The following is a 20,891-nucleotide window of genomic DNA, read 5'->3' on the forward strand; positions in this document are numbered from 1 at the left end:
GGCCTTTGGATGCCAGAGAGAGATGGGGGGGAAGGTCTGCATTCCAAAGATGTCGTAAACAAGATCTTTGGTCTTTCAGTTAACAGCAAAAACAACATGAAGGACTTAACTAAACATGAAACAAACACACGATCATCCAAGTTCATCTTCATATAGACTTAAATCAGAAATATTGAAAAAAATATATATCTTAGTATAATTGTATTTCGCTTCCCAAAAATGTATTTCATGTTTGAAACTGCTTTCAGTTTAAATTGTTCTTTAAATCCAGTGCATTTCACAGAAACAGTCCATTGATCCTTAACAAAGTTCAAACACAAGTGAAGGACAATATTTGAAAAACCTTGCAGTAATACAACAGGGACAAAGATCAATATTTTTTAAATTGTTTTACACACTTTATACTTAGAAAGTATACTTAATGCCAGAATGCAAAGATCACACAAAATGGTGGATCTTTATAGTATAGTATAGTTTATAGTATTATAATATTCAGGTTAACGCCTCTTGTCAAATGTACATGTAGGATTGGTCAGTAAATGTAAACACTTGATTCTAAGATGGCCGTCGCACGTGATCGTAGTGGAAACTTACTGAAGGTTGTTGTTTTCTCAAATCTGTCTGTTCTCAGCGACTTGTGTCCTTCAGTGTGAATTCTCAAACAGGTGTCCAGACTTCCTGGAATCTGGGATTGTTTAATCTTTCTGTGTGTGTGAGGCTTTCTGACCTCGGCCTTGTGTTGCAGTCAGTGAATCCAATGCAAGAATAGGATTATTTAATATGAATTAAATATGACAGATTATCAGTTAATCAAGTGACTATTTGAAATGTGTGTTAAAACTAGATGATTGATTACAGTAAAGTTGTCATTTCCTTACAGGGGCTTGGAAGGGCGTTCTAGATGTTATAAAGGTTCCTCTGATCAAAGTAATAAACCCATTTGGTAGAGTGTTGGCCTATGTCCTGAAAGGTTGGGGTTTGATCCCAGCTCCGGATGAGATTTTGTAAGATCTCTTTTAATGCTCAAACTTCTCAGATTTGTCTCATAAAAGTCTCAGATTTATCTTGTTTTATTCTCTTTAATTCTTATTTAAAGGTTATCAGTTATAATTGAGATCAAGTAGAAACAATTATGAGATGTCCTCTGTTTATCCTTTTTCTCAAGAATTGCTCAAATGGTTTTCTCAATTCAACCTCCTTTGTCTTACTGGTGTATTGTCTCTTTTTAGCTTATGTCTTGCTCCTTATGGTCCCTTAGGAGAAGTCATTCAGAAGAAAATGATCACAGAATGATATGAATGTGAGAATCTCAAATTGATCTCAAGGGATGAGATTGAACAACAGATAAGCAACACATTCCTATGGGAGTGCTTGGTCCAGAGACAAGCCTTCTCTGCTCTGGAGGATAACTGTGTCTCATTCTTAGTAGCATTTCTTCCACCTGGGCTATACTTACTACTAAATATGACACTAAAGAAGTCAGTGCCTCACCAACCATGAACCTCACCACATATCACTAATATTATTATAATACATAAGGGAGTGTAACAAGGGTTAAAACATTTGAGATAATCAACGAACGGATGACGGTACCTGCTCATGATTCCTGCTGTCAATCAGGTCACACCAACTGAACCACTGATTTTCTGCTTATATTTAGGAAATACTCACAGCCATAGTTTTTTATGTTTTTATTCATCAATAAATGTGCCACAATAGATGGGAAATTAAAGATAGTTAGGTTAACATTAGTTCCAGCAGTGAACACACGAAACAAATGTGGGTCATCCAGAATACTTCTTCACATAGACTAAAAATCTTAACAGATTCAATTAAAAATCTTAGGTAAATATAATTGTATTACTCTTGTTTTTAAACTGCTTAAACTTTTTATTATTCTTTCATAGAAACAGCCTATGGATCTTTTACAAAGTTAACAAACACAAGAGAAGGACAATATTTGAAAAATATTTTCTGTTTTGTTTAATCAGATCATGCTTAAAAATCATGGGAGCAAAAGATCAAGATCATTTCATATTTTTGACATACCTTTTATATATGGTAAAGCGAACTCAATCCTCTTTCCTGTCTAATGAGTTCTGGGCATTCGTACGATCCAAGGAAGAGTAACATTTAGAATTAAAACAGTGGATTTATTAATAGCAAAGAATGATTACAAAAGTAGGCCATACAAGACCTTAAATACAACAGTTAACAAAGAATGCTAATTATTCAGATATACCAGAAATTTGAGCGCTCGGTCCAGTCTCTGTCCGAAATCCTGGTTCACCCACCAGATCCTTCCAGAGAGTGGCTGAAAACCTCTTAGCATGTCCCGTCTTTTAAAGACCTTGAGACCCTCCCCGAACATGTGAAGTAAGTTGACTATACAATTACAACCTCGGGTTACAGGATGTTTTGCAAAATCTGACTCCATTATGAACAACAGATGTTGTATTCATGCCTTGACCTAAACACTGACCTAAACAATGAATCGTCAGTCTTCCTTCACACTTGTTATCTTGAACCAGGTCTGTAGGCCATAAATTATGGGTCATGACATTTTTAAGATCGGTCATGCTTCCTATCTCAACAAGGAGAGGATGCCCACATGACTGCGTCCTCCTTCCAACACATATATCTTTCACAGTTTGGAACTATTGTAACACAGAGGCATCTGTCAATGGTTTCAGAAACGCATACCAAGATTCACACAAAGTTGAGGCACAGATGTTTAGAGCCTTCAAATTTTGAACCCTGCTCTTTGGGAATAACAAGTTGTTAAAAGATAAAATACAAGAATATGTTTTAACTCTGAATAGAAGAAAACATTATCAATGTAAACAATTGAGTACATAAAATGAGGATATATAATTTAACCCTTCAATGAGTACATATATGTGGATCAATCTGAGGAAATATCTTCAATCCCTCCTTTGACGTCTGAAACCAGAGGTCAACCTTAAAATTTGAAGTTTAAAACAAACCTATTATTAGAAAATCTCTAGGTATATGGTAAATAATCAAATAAAATATGAGATTAATAATTTGTCCCCGCCTATCAGAATTTATTGCAGATATGATAATACGGTTACATAATGAGCGGATACATGGAATACAATAGCAACTGCAGAACACAGCAAGTGCTGAAAATACAAAGACAGCCATTAAAAGAGATATTTTAACAAATTGTTAGATGTTGCAGTGATTCCAGTCTGTATGTATGTGGACTGATCAGCCCGATTATATTCTTCTTTTGCATTCTTTTCATTAATTACCTTAGTTTTACATGCCATGAGTATGAGAGCTGGATACGATTTTCTATAAGGTTGTAAAAATAGGGGAATACATTTATCAATCCAGCCGATGATTCCCCAATCCCAAACTGTCTTGAAAAAAGGGCCGTCTGTAAGGTCTGTTGTGAACCATGTGTACCAAAGTCATATTCACCTCTGTCCAATCTATGGTTAAGGTTAATGTAGTAGTAGCCGATGAGAATGTCTTCTTTAGTGAGATATTGTTCTTCATGGTTTTCCAATACTTATACATTAGTCGGTCTTTCTTTGTCGGTCCATATGGGACCCAAGTACCTGTTTATGCAATAGTTCCTTCCCAACCATTGTTGAAAAAAGCATTCAGGTAATATATGTCAGCAAGATTACCAAAAAACTCTGATGGTTTCAGAATGTACATGGCTTTGTCAAATGGGGAAGCTAGGCATAACTTTTTCCAAAGCGATAATTCAACCCATTCCGGACACCCTGTATCTTTGTTCAGTGATATTTTACAAATATTAACCGTCTTATGTGTATCATTGACATGTAAGTTGTTGGGTTTGTTTGTAAGACTAAGAATCTTCAGAATATCTTGGTAATCATTTATTTTGTTTCTTTCCTCGCTTTCAACTGGCTTGGCAATATGGAAATAGTCCAGGAACACCGTAGGAACAACAACAGAGATTGCCAAAACAAGGAGAATACAATTTAGCTGTCCAGGGCTACAGCCCCAGCGTTTGCGATGTTCTTTTGTCCTTCGTCATCACCATGGTAGCTTGAGGTACCTCTACCCTTATACATAATGTGGTAAGACATCTTGTTATCTCTTTATAATACACCCTCCTTTCGCTGAATTAAACTTAATTGATTCAGTGAAATCTTATCACACTGATAATACTGCTTTATCAAAGAATGTTATTATATCTACCTTTTCCTAAATTGATTCAAAAGTAAACAAAGGTGGAGTTTATTTTAACACCTTAAACCAGAAACCTTGATAGTACATTCCCAAAAGTGTCAGAGAAATAGCTCAACAAATATAAACCTTGATTCATCAATCAGTCATTAAAAAATCCATATACCGGACAAAACACCTGTTGAATTAGATATTTTCTAAGGTGATCTGGAGAGGATCAGAAAAGGACTTCAAGACAGACAACTTGACATAGTTTGCCAAACGGTTTCTTTCACTCTGAATGTTGCAGAAAACAAAATGCCCATGCTTTGCATGGAGAAATAAGAATATACTTGTCGAGGGAAAAAAAATAGACGTGCCCATTAATTTCCGCTTGTCACCTCCTCCGAGGCTCCACGAACTCGGAACTCGCTGACTTATATTGCCGCAAAAGGTCAGCATTGTGTCGGCTTGTCGTAAAACTCGCAAAATTGCTACGGTATTTTGTACATTCTGCGCATGTGCAAGACGTAGTTCTCCCCCATAAAAGCGGGTGGCGCTGCAGCCGCACTCATCTGTAGAAGTGACAAATGAAGTGAAAACCGGAAATGCTTTGAGAATAGTTGAGAACGATCTGTGTTTTCACCAGTTGAACGTAAGATAAAATACAAAATACGATGGATAACGCATGAAAATGAAGCGACACGCATTGATAGCCCTTGGTCTTCTTGTTGTGATAATTGTGATTATCTAGAACAGGGGTGTCAAACTGGTTTTCACCAGGGGCCGCATCATCATAATGGCTGCCCTCAAAGGGCCAGATGTATCTTATAAATGTAACTAAATGTAAGCTAATGTAAACTAAATGTAACTACTCCTTAATGTTAAATGACTTTGAATGTATTACTTGAGAGGGGGCATAACTACTGTAAAACCAACAATTGTGAGCTGCTAACAACATATGTGATGTAGCATTTTACAATAAAATAAAAATGGCTGCACACAGCCTTGCATGTGGTGCACTAAATACATTGCTACACATAAAAATAAGTCAAAACATACAGCTCAAGACTAACAAGTTGAAACAGTCTGACAAGCAACTTTTCCTGTTGATGCACATGTATCATCACACTTGTCACCTCAAGCAGAGAAAAAATAAATCAATTGCAGGAAAATCAGATTGGTGAGTCTTTATAACAAGAACAAGAACAAGAACAATTCAATTCTTGTGGATGAGTAGATCCTGAACAAGTGGATCCCCTCTCCACCATCCATTGGTCATGGTCTGAAAATAACAAGCACAATCATTAAATTTCACACAGTTTAACTATTCTTCTTCTTGGTTACATTACATTTTATTATATTCTAATTGGGTTTTTAAAAATGCTTACCTATGTCTTCTGACCAGATGTCTGACACCGTGTTCCCGTTACCAGTGTGTCAATGTCTGATTTTAGGTCCTGTGCTGAGGCAATCCGTAGAACAGAATGGAGGTTGTCATCAGTGATGCGAGATCTGTGCTTGTTTTTGTTTACATTCATTATTGAAAACAACTGTTTGCACAGGTAGGTGCTCCCAAACATTGAAAGAACACGGGCAGCATGAAGTCGAAGCTGTGGCATCAAAGCAGGGGGCAGCAGACGGTAAAAGTCCTGGATTGCAGCATCCTGGAACTTTGCTTTCAGGCCACTGTCGCTTTGCAGATCAATCAACTCCATCTGAAGGTGCCGGGGTGCAGTGCCGATGTCAGTGGTGAAAGGACTGGTAAAGAGGGCAAAGCCAGTGTGCTGTGCTCGTAAGTCAGAGAAGCGCCGATCAAACTCATTCCTTATCAGGCTCAGTTTGGAGGCCAACTCAGCACATGAAAAAGTGTGGGGAAATGAGCCCGAGATTTCTCTGACTAACAGGAAAGTTACCAAGATCATTGTGTTTCACTTGGCACATCCATAGGTCCAGTTTACGCTGGAAAGCCGTGATCGTGTCGGACATCTTTGTGATGACTTGTTTGCGTCCCTGCAGCTTCTGATTCAGTTCGGCGAGATGCTGGGTTATGTCACACAACATAGCAAAGTCACACAGCCACTGATCACCTGACAGTTCAGGCAAGGGTTTTCCTTTACGCTGCATGAAAACAGCAATTTCTTCCCTGAGCTCAAAAAATCTTTTGAGGACTTTGCTCCTACTCAGCCACCGATCTTCTGTATGGTACGGCACATCTCCATGCTCCGAGTCCATCTCCTGCAAAAACAGCTGGAACTGACGATGATTCAGGCCACGAGCGCGAATGAAGTTCACTGTTTTCATGACCGTGGTCACTATGCCATCCATCCCCAGCACCTTCCCACACAAAGCTTCTTGATGGATAATGCAATGATATGTAATCAGAGGTGTGTGACAGTTAATTTCTTGCATTTTCCCCTTCATTATTCCAACTAAGCCCCTGTTTCCTCCACACATTGCGGGTGCACCGTCTGTAGTTAATCCCACCAACTTTTCCCAGGGCAATACATTTTTACTCATGGACTTCTCCACCGCATCAAAAATGTCCTGTCCTGTTGTGGTCCCATGCAAAGCAGCCACATCCAACAGCTCCTCAGTGACAGTGAGGTCCGACTTCACGCCTCTGATAAAAATTGATAACTGCGCTGTATCCGTGATATCTGTGCTTTCATCAACAGCTAATGAAAAAGCTATGTAGCTGCGTGTCTCGTCGGCCAGCTGTGTTGAAAGATTTCCTGCTATTACCTTAACTCGGTCCGCGATGGTGTTTCTTGATAAACTGACATTTTTAAAAGCCTGTACCTGGTCGGGACACACTTGCTCACACACTTTCACCATGCACCGCTTCAAAAACTCTCCCTCTGAAAAAGGCTTTGAACATTGGGCGATGTGTTCAGCCACAATAAAGCTAGCTTTCACTGCTGCATTATTTTTAGCTGTGGCTTTCGTGAAAACATTTTGCTGTGCTTGCAGTTTTCCTTTTAATTCTTCTGCAATTTTTTTTTTTTCTTCATGAGTAAATGTGGCATACTTAGCTCCATGTTTGGTGTCAAAATGCCGGCGTAAATTGTATTCTTTGACAACCGACACTGCCTCATAACATAAAAGACATACAGGCCTTTCTCCTTGCAGCACAAACATATATTCGCCTTCCCACCTTTCTTGAAATAGCCTTCCCTCCTTATCAACCTTTCTCCTCTTGGACATTTTGCTAGTATGTATTTATATTTTTCAATTCCACCTGTTCGCATTGATTTGATGACGCTGCAGCCTAGTGGCGGATGCCTAAATCGTGGGAAAAATAATACCGGTAGGCATGCATTGTGGGTAAATGAAGGTTTCTTTACAAGCCAGCAGCAACTTGTGCGACACTTTTTCTTGCTGAAATCGGTCATGTGACAGGGAGCGATTGACAGGCCAGGGACTCTGTGTGTGTGTGTGTGCGTGTGTGTGTGTGTGCCGCGATGAGAGCGCGCGCTGCTCACATCAAAGGCTCGCGGCCGGTTTTCCCAAAGCAGCGGCGCTATAATGCAAACACGTAGCGTGGATGACAATCTCTGGTGGGCTGATGTTGTTGATTCGAGCCAGACAGACAGACTGACCGACAGACTGTATGGCCCATCGCCCCCCGCTTTGCAGGCTGGGCAATGAGAACCCGACCCGCCTGCAGCGCACCGCCACAGCGCTGCTGCGCCGTAGATTGCGTGCGTGCGTGTGTGCCTGCGCTTGTGAAAACCTGACCGAGGCAGAGTCAGAGAAGGTAACGCAAGCAGCGCGAATACAATAAGTAAAACCATTTTGTCTGTTGTTGGATTGGTTTGTCGGACAAGTTTTTTTTTTTTTTTTTTTTTTTTTTTTTTCCTTGTTGGTCAAGGTAAGGCAGGCGGGCCACATAAAATCACATGGCGGGCCACATTTGGCCCGCGGGCCTTGAGTTTGACACATATGATCTAGAATGATCTTTAAAGTTATGTCAACAATATTGTGTATCATTGTTAGCACAAAATGACCATGAATCAGACACGGTGATAATGTACAAATTGTGAGATGAAGGTGACTTGCATGAAAGGTTGCATGTGAATAGGACAACAATTCAAGACATTTAGGGTAACTGTAAAGTATATTGATACATCTGCCTTGGTCAAATTATTGATAATAACTTTTATATTTTATATTTCTCTGTAGGGATGTGACAGCTGAGAAGGACGAAGAGGCTGCAAGTATCTGTTAATCTACAAGACATCATCCACTTTAATATCAAACAACTGAGATATCAGTAGTCTACATGAAATCCAAATGCACGATAATTCTGTTACTCTTTCCTCTACAATATGCATTTCTTATTGTCTTGGAATTCAATGTCTTAAATCCACCATACACGAATATTACAGAAGTAGCTTGAAGGTGTATACAAGCAAAGCTACCTCCTATAAATAAAGACTTGTTGTTTGTTTGTTACACTGTGTTCTGTGGTTCAATTCAGAATACCAGTTTGTAGTTCTGTGGTTTAGCTTTTTTTTTTTTTTGCTGGAGTCTTTTTTTTTTTTGTTGGCCCTCTCGCATTAGTTTTGGGGTCATCCATAAATTTAAGTTGGTGTGGCCTAATTAAGGTCTGGCTGGCCACCAACTACCAACTCCCTCTGAAGATCAAAAAAGTCTCCCCTAATTATCTGATCCTTTGAAATAGAAAAGATCATCAATCTGGTAGTGGTCTGTCTCAAGTTGCCCAAAACCCTCAGGATTCATCCTAAACGTAATGTTTACTGAGTCAAGGTCCAGCCCTTTCTCCAGGATTCCCAGATCAAGATGATTCAATTCAATTCAATTCAATTTTATTTAAAGTGTCTTATCATAACAAAGTTATCTCAAGACACTATACAGTTGAAATCGGACTATAGTTGATTAAGGAAAAATAGATCCCAGCAATTCAACAAAGAGCAAGAAGCGAAACACTGTACAGTGAGCTGACACAGGGCTCCAATACCCGGTTGACTGGAAGGGGTTATATGCTGGAGAAGAGATGTAGGGTTCCTAGGAAACGGAGGTTCTTGACCCCACCCTTCTGCAGGAGTTCCATGAAGCCAACCCTGATATTCCTGCTGTTTCTCCTTCCAACACAAGGGGTCCAGGCCTTCTCGTCCACTCCTCCTGAAAGTGCTTAACTGAGGCACCAGCACAAATGATCAGTTCCTCCTGCCAGCACTCACCAGGAGGTACAAGAAGCTGCTCTGAGCTCCAGTCCTCATCTGACAGTAAAATGATTAAGCCACTTGAACTGAGTTAATCAGCAACCCATCTATCCGCCTGTCTGCCTGTTTGAAAAGCCTGTCAAACAATCCCTTCCTCCACCTCAGGAAGATCTGCCTGCCATCACAGACTGAACGTCTGCACAGCCGTCATCCGTGGACCTCACCCTCAGCATTATTATGACAAAGGGGTCCTGTGGATTGCAACTGAGTCCTTGTCCTCCTTTCTTCATCAGTAAATAATTGAAAGATATCTTACCAGGTTATATGGTCGTAAATATTGGGTAGATAATTTAACTTTTAACATTTTGTCTAAGCGTTATTTTCATTTGAAAGAGTATCAGATTCAATCTGGATAAAATGTGTAAAACACAAATTAATTAAAGTCAAGCACTTACAAACGATGTATCCGTCTTGATCAGCTGAAGAACAACATGATCGGCTTATATTTAAGTAAGGAAACCTTCAGGGTGTGGTTCATGTGAATTCAAAAATTACAGCATATTTGTAGATCTGTAAAGTGTCCAACCAGGTGAATTCATTAAGATTATCTCTCCTCCCTTTTAAAAGCAGAGAGCATTCATTTAAGAGTCCGAATGTGTCTCCATAAATGCATCCGAAGTGTTTTGCAAGTTAAAATTAATAATTATACAATCATTATAGCTCAGTGACACACGCCTGAGTGAATCATAGCAAAGGACAGAGAGTGAATCAGGTGTCTCCCCTTACCTCACACTCCCTGTCTCCCCTCCCATCAACCCATTAAAAAAACGTCCCCCCGATTTTCCCTCCATTCAAAACAACATACACAAACAGAATAAACAATGACATCATGTACAAAGCATCAAACATTAAACAAAACATGCTCATATTTGTCAAAACATATATATATATGCATCCTGTGACATCATGGTATGTTACAAAGTTGACTTTGTTTGTTAAATGAAAACGTACATCATTTAAAATAGTCATGTAGGTTTATTCTGGGTCAGGATGAACAACCTCCCTGGCTGGCAAATATACATAAGCAGTGGCCAGCGCTCCTGTACTTCGCGTGGTCCATTTCCCAAAGCAGAGAAAATAAAGGGTTTATGTGTAAGTAATTTGATTCTAGGTGGAGTTAAGAACCTCTTGTTATTTGGTACTGCTGGGCCAGTTACAACACTTGCAACTATCATCAAAAACCAAACCCGTCACGCAGTGTTGGACCCACGTAATGCCGTTGGCGCAACTGTAATAAGAACCTGAAGCATCGGACTTGGCATAAATCCCCCCAACTTTGTTTGCACAAAAGTTGTCACTTGGGGCCACAGGAGGGAGCGGAGCATTTGTTGGCAGGGGTTTAGGAGGAATCACAGGCACCAATGGAGGAAGTTGTGAAGGTAAAGGAGGAAGAGCTGCAAAATAAACATCACTGTTAACCTTCCTTTTTCAATATCCAGTCATCTTAGCTGCTCTATTGTTTACCTGATCCCAGAAGTGATTTTAGATAATTAATGAGTGGGAAGTTTCCCTGCCCACAGAACTTCCCTTTAAAATCGTCCAGGTCCAAAGCCCAGATGAAGGCACCTCCGAATCCCTTCTCCTTCATGTAGCGAGCCTAAAGGGAAAAAAAGCAGGTTAAAATCATAAAGAAGTTTATGTGAAGAGTTTTTTGGCGACCTTGATCTCAAAGCTGTCCTTGTTATCGTAGCCAACCCATTGAGTTTCTTTGGTAGCGTACGGAACCTTCTGGTCCTCTGTCATTATGACCGTGGCTCCTTGGAGGAAGGTACAAACCTGAAAGGTAAATATCTCAAGCAACCACCATCATGTAGACCCATAATAAGGTTAACTTATTCACCTCGTAATAGGACCAGAATCCTGCCTCTCTGGTGAAAACACCAGCAGGAGCAGGACCAGATGCCGGGGCCCCGACAGCGCTGGACTGAGTAGAGAGTGTAAACGTTCTTCCATATGTAGCAAATCCCATGTTGAGCTTCTCCACAGGCATCCCCTGGTCTCTCCAATAACCCATCGCAAAGTCCTTGAAAATGTTTAATTAACATTGTTTATAAAAAATAACAATTTAAGAGATAGAAAAACCAGTTCAAAGTTGAAATAGCATTTTAGTTTGAAAATGTAATGATAAAGAACAGGGGCTCGGCAACCTTTATCACTCAAAGAGCCGTTTGGACCCGTTTCCGACGAGAGAAAAACCCTGGGAGCCGCAAAACCCTTTTGTTTTTATATAATTCCATTGAATTTACACTTTCTCTTCTTGAGAAACTATCTGATATCAAACTTAACCTAATTTATTACAATGTACACGTTTGTAACTGACTTGCGTAAAAATATTAAATATTTTCTATGTAAGCAGAAATAAATTATAGTTCACCAAGTATTTTCAGGTCTGCACAAATTTGAAATTACATTTTTGAACAAACCAAAGGAAAATACGATAACGATAATACGATTGTTTTGTGTGTCACTGTTCCTTTAAGAGTGAAACAGGTTACGGGGAACGAGGAGTCCGTGTTCTGAGCTCATTATCTTGAAGAACTAATGTTGTTCTTATATCATCGAAGATACGTCTTACTGTAACAGTTAATACAAAGTTAACGTTAGAAGATGTTTACTTGTTTTTCATGAATCATTGGAAAAACGCTATGAAACATTTAAATAAAATTCCCACATTTATACTTTTTTTTCAAAAAACTCAGAGCCGCATCATAGGGCTGGGTTGTCAACCCTTGATATCGAAGCACAGAGAGTTTGTACCTCTGCCAATCCTTAGAAATGTTTTACTTTTCAAATGTGGGCTTGGATGCAAATATAGTAAATTAACCAAATATCTTGTCCGGGTCTTCCCATATTCACTATTAACATTTAAGTAAAGAAATAAGTAAAAGAAACATCATGAATAAACATTTTTTAAATGTTGATATCCCAAATCTTTGGGACTTTTCTTTTTTAGCAGTGTAAGGGGAAAACGGGGGTTAACAATGTATTGGAGGTGTAAACATCCCACACTCACAGTATTCAGGTACACGTTGTTGCCGACGTCGCTGCTTCCTTTGTACAGAGGGCTGTTGTGACCCGTCACACTCTCCCATGTGCCGTGAAAGTCATACGTCATCACGTTGATAAAATCCAGATACCTGACAAAACACTTGTTGAATTAGATATTTTCTAAGGTGACACTTTTGAACCTACTTTGCCAACTCAGCGACTTCATAACCAGGATCGATCGTTCCTTTCCCAGCAGCAACAGCCGCAGACAGCAGAAGTCGTGTTTTTCCAGTTTCTTTCCCTTCAGCCTCGTACGCCTCCAAAAGCTCCTGCAGCATCACAAAAGAGATTGGTTCAGATCTAGCGCTACTTCCTGTCAATTTATCGTACCGATGGAGTTGTATGCAACAGTGCTAACCTTGCATAAAAGAGTGAACCTTTGTTTGTCCACTGCATGACTTCCTCTAGCAGCAGGGTACTCCCAGTCCAGATCCAGACCATCAAATCTTTTACTTCTCAGAAATGTTATGGTAGATTGAATGAATGTTTGCCTGTTGGCTGGCGTGGACACCATCGTGGAAAATCTGAGGAGAGGATCACATCCATTCAGTTTTAAGAAAGATATCTCTGGGCAAACGACTCACTTCTGAGATCCAAACGTCCAACCCCCGACTGCCAACAGAGTTTTTAGATTTGGATTTCTGTGCAAAAAACAGAAAAAGATGTGTCACAGATACATTGAGTCAATGCCCACCAATGTCAGGTGTTTCAGAAGCATTCTGCCATGTGCTCTATTCTGTATCCCACCACCCACATTTTATACCAGTTATAATGATTTAACAATTAACTGTTTTCAAATTATTTTACAACTGATTATTCTTCAAGTACATTTGACAAATGATAATGTAAAGTAAAAAAAATGTATCTCATTTTACAAACATTTACATATGTTTTTTAACAGGTGATGTTATTTTGCATAGTGCGGTTAATCCCTAGCATGGCTGTGACTTCAACTCTTCAGTCTGCATATCATGGCTAAACTAATGTCTACACTACAAATAGATATAAAACTACCTCTGTTTCAGTCCGTTGAAGGCTTTATAGAGCTCCTCGTCGTTCCACTCTACAGTCACTATTTGATTTAATTCGTTGATGAAGGAAAATGCATAGATCAGGTGAGTGCACAGGTTTGGGTCGACATCCAGCGGCATAAACTTTCCATCACCAGGTCGATACTGGGACCAGTTGGTGAAGTAGCACACCAGTCTGGTGGATGACGCTGAAGATAGAATCAAATATTTAAACAACTATATTAACAATTTGATTTTATTTAACAATCGTATTAAAGGGAAATGTTTGATTTAAACTCACTGATGTTGCTCACGAAAAGACAAAGACCTTGAAATAATTAGAAATAATCAATGAACTGATGACCGTAATTAGAACCAAATCCTACCTGCGATGAGGACTATCCTGCTCATGATTCCTGCTGTCGATCAGATCACAGTAACTGAGCCACTGGCTTTCTGTTTATTTTTAGGAAATACACAGAGAGATCATTAACAGAGATCAGATTGTGTCATTCAAAGCGAAACACAGGGATATTTCTTTTTTGACAAAATCGGTTTTATGTTTTTGTTTTTCAATAAATAAACAATTTTACAAAGGAAATAATAAACATTAGTTCCAGCATTGAAAACATGTGTAGTAATTATATATGCCTTATAAAAAGGTTCTCGTCGTTTTAACTTTAAAATTGCTTGAAGGTAAAAATTTACCTGAAGTTGGAGCACAGCCCTTTGTTTTATAGTACAAGGGAAACTATTAAATATAAGTGGATAATAATTCATTAATCGGCCTTAACTATGAAACACTAATTTTAATCAATCTCATTTAACTGAAGTTACTACTTGTTAACGTGATTATCTGTTCTTTACTGAGTAAGAGGCACTTAAATTGATTATACAAAAAAATGAAAAATTGTAAAGGCAGCTGACGTACTTTTTATAGGATTTATTGAAAGAAACAAAGAGAAAAGGTAGGACAGTTAAGAACAATGGAATGGAATGATAATGCTTGCTTTGATATCATGAAAGGAACAATATGAATTACTCAGGAAGTAACGGAACTTGAAGGCTTTGATAATTGTCAACTTCTGGGAAAGTTTTACAACTTATCTTGAGCTAATCTCACTACCTCCGATCAATTTGAAAAATCCCAACACATCAATCAATGCAGGAGTGACAATGTTACAGTTGCTTACGTCGTCGAGAGGAGAGAGGAAGACGTGATGATGACGAGGCGGTTGTGGTGAAAAGGATGAGCAGCAGCAGGAAGAGCAGCTTGCGTGCAGCTTGCTTGCGTCTTGAGAAAGTACTGGGGCTGGGGAGACGTGCTGTACCTTGTTGCAGAAAGGGAAGGGGCAATGAGTAAGGAAGTAATCAGGATGCCAGAGAGAGATGGGGGGGGGGTGGTGTCGTAAACCAGAACTTTGGTCTTTCAGTTAACAGCAAAAACAATCGGAAGGATTTCACTTTACATGAAACAAACACAGGGTCAACCGAAAGTTCCTCTTCATATAGACTTAAATCAGAAAGATTGAAAAATATGTATATCTTAGCATAATTGCATTAGGCTTTAAAAAATGTATTTCATGTTTGAAACTGCTTTCAGTTTAAATTGTTCTTTGAATCCAGTGCATTTCACAGAATCAGTCCATTGATCCTAAACCATGTTCAAACACAAGTGAAGGACAATATTTGAAAAACCTTGCAGTAATACAACAGGGACAAAGATCAATATTTTTGAAATTATTTTACACACTTTATACTTAGAAAGACAACAATGACAACAAATAAAATGTTATATTACAGTAAATATTATCGTAACATAACTGTTATTATCAAAGTATTTTCATTCACAACAAAAGACAACTATTAAAAAGCAAAAAGCTTTATTTAATCTTTCCGTTAATGACAGAGAGGCATGGGTGAAGGATGGGGGCTTGGAAGGGGGTTCTAGATGTTATAATGGTTTCTCTGATCAAAGTGATCAACCCATTTGGTAGAGTGTTGGCCTATGTCCTGAAAGCTCGGGGTTTGATCCCATCTCCGGATGAGATTTTGTAAGATCTCTTTTAATGCTCATACTTCTCAGATTTATCTTATTTTATTCTCTTTAATTCGTATTCCCATATGGACCAACAAAGAAAGACAAACGAATGTATGAGTATTGGAAAACCATGAAGCACAATATCTCACTGAAGAAGACATTCTCATCCGCTACTACTACATTAACCTTAAACATAGATTGGACAGAGGTGAATATGACTTTGATACAAATGGTTCACAACAGACCTTGGGTAAGGCCCTTATTTCAAGACAGTTTGGGATTTGGGAATATCACCGGATGCATTGATTAATGTATTCCCCTATTTTTACAACCTTACAGAAAACCGTATCCAGCTCACATACTCATGGCATGTAAAAGTAAGGTAATTAATGAAAAGTTTGCACAAGAAGAAAATATAATCGTGCTAGATTTAGAAAAAAATAACCATTGATCAGTCTACATACATACATACTGGAATCACTGCAACATCTAACAATTGGTTATTACTATCACAAGAGGTAAACCTGCTAAAACTGAGTGCCTTGTATGTGCAGGACCCAGACCTGTGCTAAGATTAGTTCCAAGTGTCATGGAACCAAATTTTACCACTTGTATAGTGGATATTATAAGTATAACCATTCCCAGTTCCCACTGTGAAATGCTTGATCAGATTTATCCTGTAACAGCTCAAAATGCCACTCCACCTTTGTTTACTCCCACGTTGACAATGAAATACACTTGTATAGCTCGATACTATCCAGCAGAGTTTCATATGGGAAAAGTTCACAAAAATTACTGCAACCGGGTATTCGATTTTTCTGGCAAGATGATTGCTCAATTACTAACTACAGCAAGGACAGATGTGTGGTGGTTCTGTGGAGGAAAACGGTTGATAGGATGGTTACCTAGTGTATGGGATGGTGTATGTGTTCTAAAGTCTTTGGTTATGCCCACTACAGAAGCTGCAGGTTCGGCCTCCTATGTAGAACCCTTGACTGGACGATGCTGTCTTTAGGGGGACTCTCGTGCAGTCGATCGGGTCACTCGCGTGGCGTCTCCAACCTTCCTGCTAGGTTAGCCTGTCGTCTCCTCATCTGGACTTTTTGCTGGTGTACACTGCGATAGGTGGTACCAGACGTCGCCTTTGCCGCTCAGCCGAACAGCATGCGATGTCCTCTCCGTCACCTTGAATGGGCCTGTACATCTGGGCTCGGACCACTTCCTTTTGATCACCTTCAGGTGTACCCAAGAACTCATATAAGAGGTTCCAGCCGGAATCCCTCCGTTCACCTCCTTTCGGTCACCGGAAACCTGAATAGAAAATCAAGAGCCCATGCAATGTAACACGTTAAAATACTTCCTGTGTGTTAGGAACTTCGGTGGCTCCTCAATTGCGCTTCTAGTGCTCAGACCAGGAAACTGCTGAGCATGCTCTAGTTCAAATGGAGTCAAGCCTGTTTGAGAGTTAACAGAAGATCTTATCAATGCTATGGGCAATTGAAGAATTGTGACAGATCTTTCCCAACTTGGTCTTCAAGTTTCTATCCATTCTCTCAACTTCACCTTGTGACTGCAGATGATAGACATTTCCAAAATAATGTTTCAAACCAAGTATCTTCTCCACCGCTTGGAGGTCCTTGTTTTTGAAGTGAGTGCCGTTGTCTGACCTAATTCTCCTGAGAAAGCCATGTGCTGGAATTTAATGGTTAATCAAAGCTTTGAAGACAGATGATGCATCTTCCCTTTTGGAAGGATATGCCTCAACCTATCTTGTGTAAGAATCAACCACAACCAACAGGTACCTTGATCCCTGATCTCTGACGCCCTTGTCCGTGAAGTCGATGACAATCTCCTGACCTGGAAGAGACGGCAGCACAAGTGACCTGCAGCTGTTTTAATTGAAGGCTTTACATTAAAGAATTGACATGTGTCACATTCTGACACTTGTTTCTTCACAAGTTCTCTCAAATGAGGATGAAACCAAAGTGTTAGTCTGGATAATACCTCCGTACATCCAAGATGAGCAGGCCCATGGGCCTCAAGAATCAGATCCTTTAGGAGTCTAGCAGGTGGTATCGGCTTGTCATCGGGTCCCACTCAGAGTCCGACTTCCTGTTTTACTGAGTGGTTATTCAGCCATACCTCTTTTTCCTCAGGGGTTGCCTCATTTTTCAGCTGGATAACTTCCTTCCTGTCGATCCCGACATGAGGTTCGAGGTGGTTGTCACACATCAGAGTAGTGATGGGATTGGCAGTTCTTTTGACTGTACTGAATCACTAGAATCAGTTCATTAAAGGATTCGTTCAAAAGATTTGTTCAATTCGTTCGTTCACCAAATCACTAACTCGGTGCTTATGGAGCCCTAACTGCAATTTCTCCTACTTCCTGGACGCAGCCAAACAATCCGTTACTAGGTTTAATGATTCAGACCCGAGGTTCACATTCACTGCACTTGAGGGACAATGCAAAAAAACAAAACAAAGGAAGCCCGATGCGTTTACGGAGAAGGACCAGTACACAGAAATTTGTGAGAAAATCAGCAAATAGACTAGATCTTGAGGTGTGTTCACAGCCAAACATGAATCCTTGTTGACTCTATGAATCGGTGTCTCGCGAATCACCGGATGTGAATCCTCGTTCACTGAATGAATCCGTGTCTTGCGAATCACCGGATGTGAATCCTCGTTCACTGAACGAATCCGTGTCTCGCGAATCACCGGATGTAAATCCTCGTTCACTGAACGACTCTGTGTCTCGCGAATCACCTGATGTGATTCCACGTTCACTGAACAAATCTGTGTCTCGCGAATCACGGTATGTGAATCTTCGTTCGCTGTCGTCTCGTGAATCAGTAGCAGCCTAAGGTGACAGACCCCCCTTGTGTGTAGACATTTACAAACAAACAAGTTAAACAGTTTTAACAAATAAAGTGTGAATAAATGTCTTAGTTGGTAAATATGTTTTTTCTCACTTAAATAAAAATAATATAAATCAAAACTAATAATAATATTAACATGTAATATAAACTTAAATGCTATCAACAATAAAATAAAAAGGCCTTGTTTAAGTTTAGTGCAAAAACAAATATTAATTAAGAAATCCTTAAAAACTAAATGTTCTGTAGCGAAGTCCCTCTCTCCCTCGTCAGTCCCTCCCCCCGCCCCCACGAGTAGCTGTGTCGTTCGCTGACGCCGAGGGTTTAGTAAGTCATAGAATCCCTCCCACCGGCACTGTTGCGGCTGAGTTCAACTGAACTGAGAAAGGAACAAATCACTTCATGAAGTGATTCGGTTCAGAACGTTCACTCAAAACACTACATCGGAGTCATTTTAGGACTCGGCATGTATCCTCCAGCTGTTTTGGCTGTTTCGTCCTAAAACTAACAAAACACGGAGTCCGTTCCATTCCTGGTCTTATCCTTTGCTCCGTGGAGAAAGATGGACAATCAGAGTGTGTCACGGGTGGTTCATTCGCCGATTTGCAGATAAACAGATGTTTTAAATAACCAGTGTCTTATCTCTAATTCTGATCAGAGCTTGCCTCGAAAAAAGTGTGAATCAGTCTGAGTGGAAGGTTGATTGTGAATGTGTATTCAAACGTTTAAGCTCTTAGATGAAGCGAGTAATTTATACTTTATATTTTGATTATCTTTTAGCATTAATTTAAGTATGGCATATACGTATAGTGCAAATAATTGTAATCTAACAGTCCGCTGGATCATTTCCTTTTGCAACAAAAGTGTCCCTCTTGTCGTGCCCTTTGCACTTCAGGATTGCGACTGCAGTAGGACCTTGAATGGCTGCCAACAAAGAGATGACCTTGTCATAGTTTTTTTCTGGCATCCCAGTGGTTGCTTTGAAACCAACTCTCAACCATGCTGGCAAACCAACATGAATCACACCATGAACATATGCCGAGTCAGTAAAAATATTAACTGATCTACCCTTTGGAAATTTTAGTGCTTCAATGACTGCGACTAGCTCAGCTCTTTGGGCTGACTGTCATCCCGTCATCTTTTCAGCTTTTAGGACCTGAAATAACATTGAGTCTGATCTCCCTTCTACAACCGAGTAGGATAATATACCTGTAAGTCCTTCCTCCGGATGTCTGTATCCATCCATCGGTGAACAGCAGCATTTCTGCGTCTGGGATTTCTTTTGCAAACAATTCAAGATCAATAATAAAGTACAGTGTGGCTAGAGCGGGAAAAAGTTCCTTTTAGAAGAAACCTGGAGCAGAAGTAAACTGGGTTGATGAATCCAAAACAAGAGCGTCCAGGATTATTTGGTTGAACAAAGACCAAGACGAGCAGACACAGATTGATCAGGTGAAAGCAATCGTGGATAAATGCAACACACAACTTCCTCAACTAGACCCTGCGATCGACCACAGATTCACTGATGCACTGAGAAAACAAGACATGCTTTTAGAACCTATGAAGAACTCAAAGACAATTTTGGTCAGCATTCACAATGCACTATTTTCTAGTGTATCTTCTTTAGCCATCTTAGTTCTTTCAGAATGTATTCTTTTTTTCATTTTCTAACTCTATTTTTATAACTGTATGCTTAATTCTTCAACCTCACCTTTTTGAACTACTTGTTTTTTCAAGTATCTGTTGAAATGATGTATGAAATGTGAGGTCCATTTGTTGTTGTCAGCTGAGTTCATGTCTGGATTGGATTCCATTGCCTCCCGGATCTGAGGATGCACACCCTTCAAGATGTTTGCTCTGAAAGAGAGGGGTAATACTGGTGTGAAGTCTGGCTCCACCCCAGTGCATCATTTTTAACTATTTTAAGGAATGAACTTGCATCTTCACTTTCTTTCGGTTTACAGTTATATTCTGAATGAGGGGTCATAGTAACTGGATACAGTTTTCTCAAAGCTTCCCCGACTGCAGTTCCTATTGTTCCGTCAACTGGTGTTTTATTACCTTTCAGACGTATACCAGCTTCTTCCTCAAAAATACTTCTTTCCGAGAACGACATTTGTCCTGCAAGTAAAGATCTTAAGTCACCAACAGCAATCACTGTATGTCCCGTAACAGCAACCACTGCTTGCATCCATTTATTCCCTCCTTTTGAAAGAGAAGGCATTTTGTCTATTACACACTGCAAGTCAAAAAACGGCAGCCAGGGGCGGTACTAATACTCCTGGTTGTTACTGTTCCAGAACAAAGGATACTGACCTCCAGTTGCTCCCTGTAATAGTTTTGATGAAGGTGTGGGTCTTTCATCATCATTCCTTATCATTCTGCTGCGCGTTACTACCCCTGTATTTTCAGTTAGTTTATTTAAAACCTTTTGTATTTCTTTTTTTAAATGTATCATGGCTTCCATATTTGATTGGAGTTCTTGTATGTCTGAAAG

The 20,891-nt window shown here is 39.7% G+C and overlaps 1 protein-coding gene and 1 pseudogene across 1 annotated transcript; both read right to left on the reverse strand.

The window, feature by feature from the left end:
- Positions 1–4,948: 4,948 nt before the first annotated feature.
- LOC148059861 (general transcription factor II-I repeat domain-containing protein 2B pseudogene) lies at positions 4,949–7,474 on the reverse strand (annotated as a pseudogene).
- Positions 7,475–10,374: 2,900 nt separating this feature from the next.
- On the reverse strand, positions 10,375–14,756 carry LOC148059862 (acidic mammalian chitinase-like). The gene is made up of 12 exons (XM_087782323.1): positions 14,671–14,756; positions 13,864–13,933; positions 13,779–13,805; positions 13,482–13,686; positions 13,052–13,108; positions 12,826–12,991; positions 12,612–12,736; positions 12,433–12,556; positions 11,260–11,442; positions 11,079–11,195; positions 10,884–11,016; positions 10,375–10,813 (listed from the first exon to the last, which is right to left on the reverse strand). Exons 2-12 carry the CDS (start codon positions 13,886–13,888, stop codon positions 10,551–10,553), a joined length of 1,425 nt encoding a protein of 474 aa, XP_087638449.1. The 5' UTR covers positions 13,889–13,933; positions 14,671–14,756; the 3' UTR covers positions 10,375–10,550.
- Between the last annotated feature and the right edge of the window lie 6,135 nt (positions 14,757–20,891).

The sequence above is a fragment of the Callionymus lyra genome, chromosome 19, assembly GCF_982586985.1.
Source record: "Callionymus lyra chromosome 19, fCalLyr1.hap1.1, whole genome shotgun sequence".
Classification (NCBI taxonomy): Eukaryota; Metazoa; Chordata; class Actinopteri; order Syngnathiformes; family Callionymidae; genus Callionymus; species Callionymus lyra.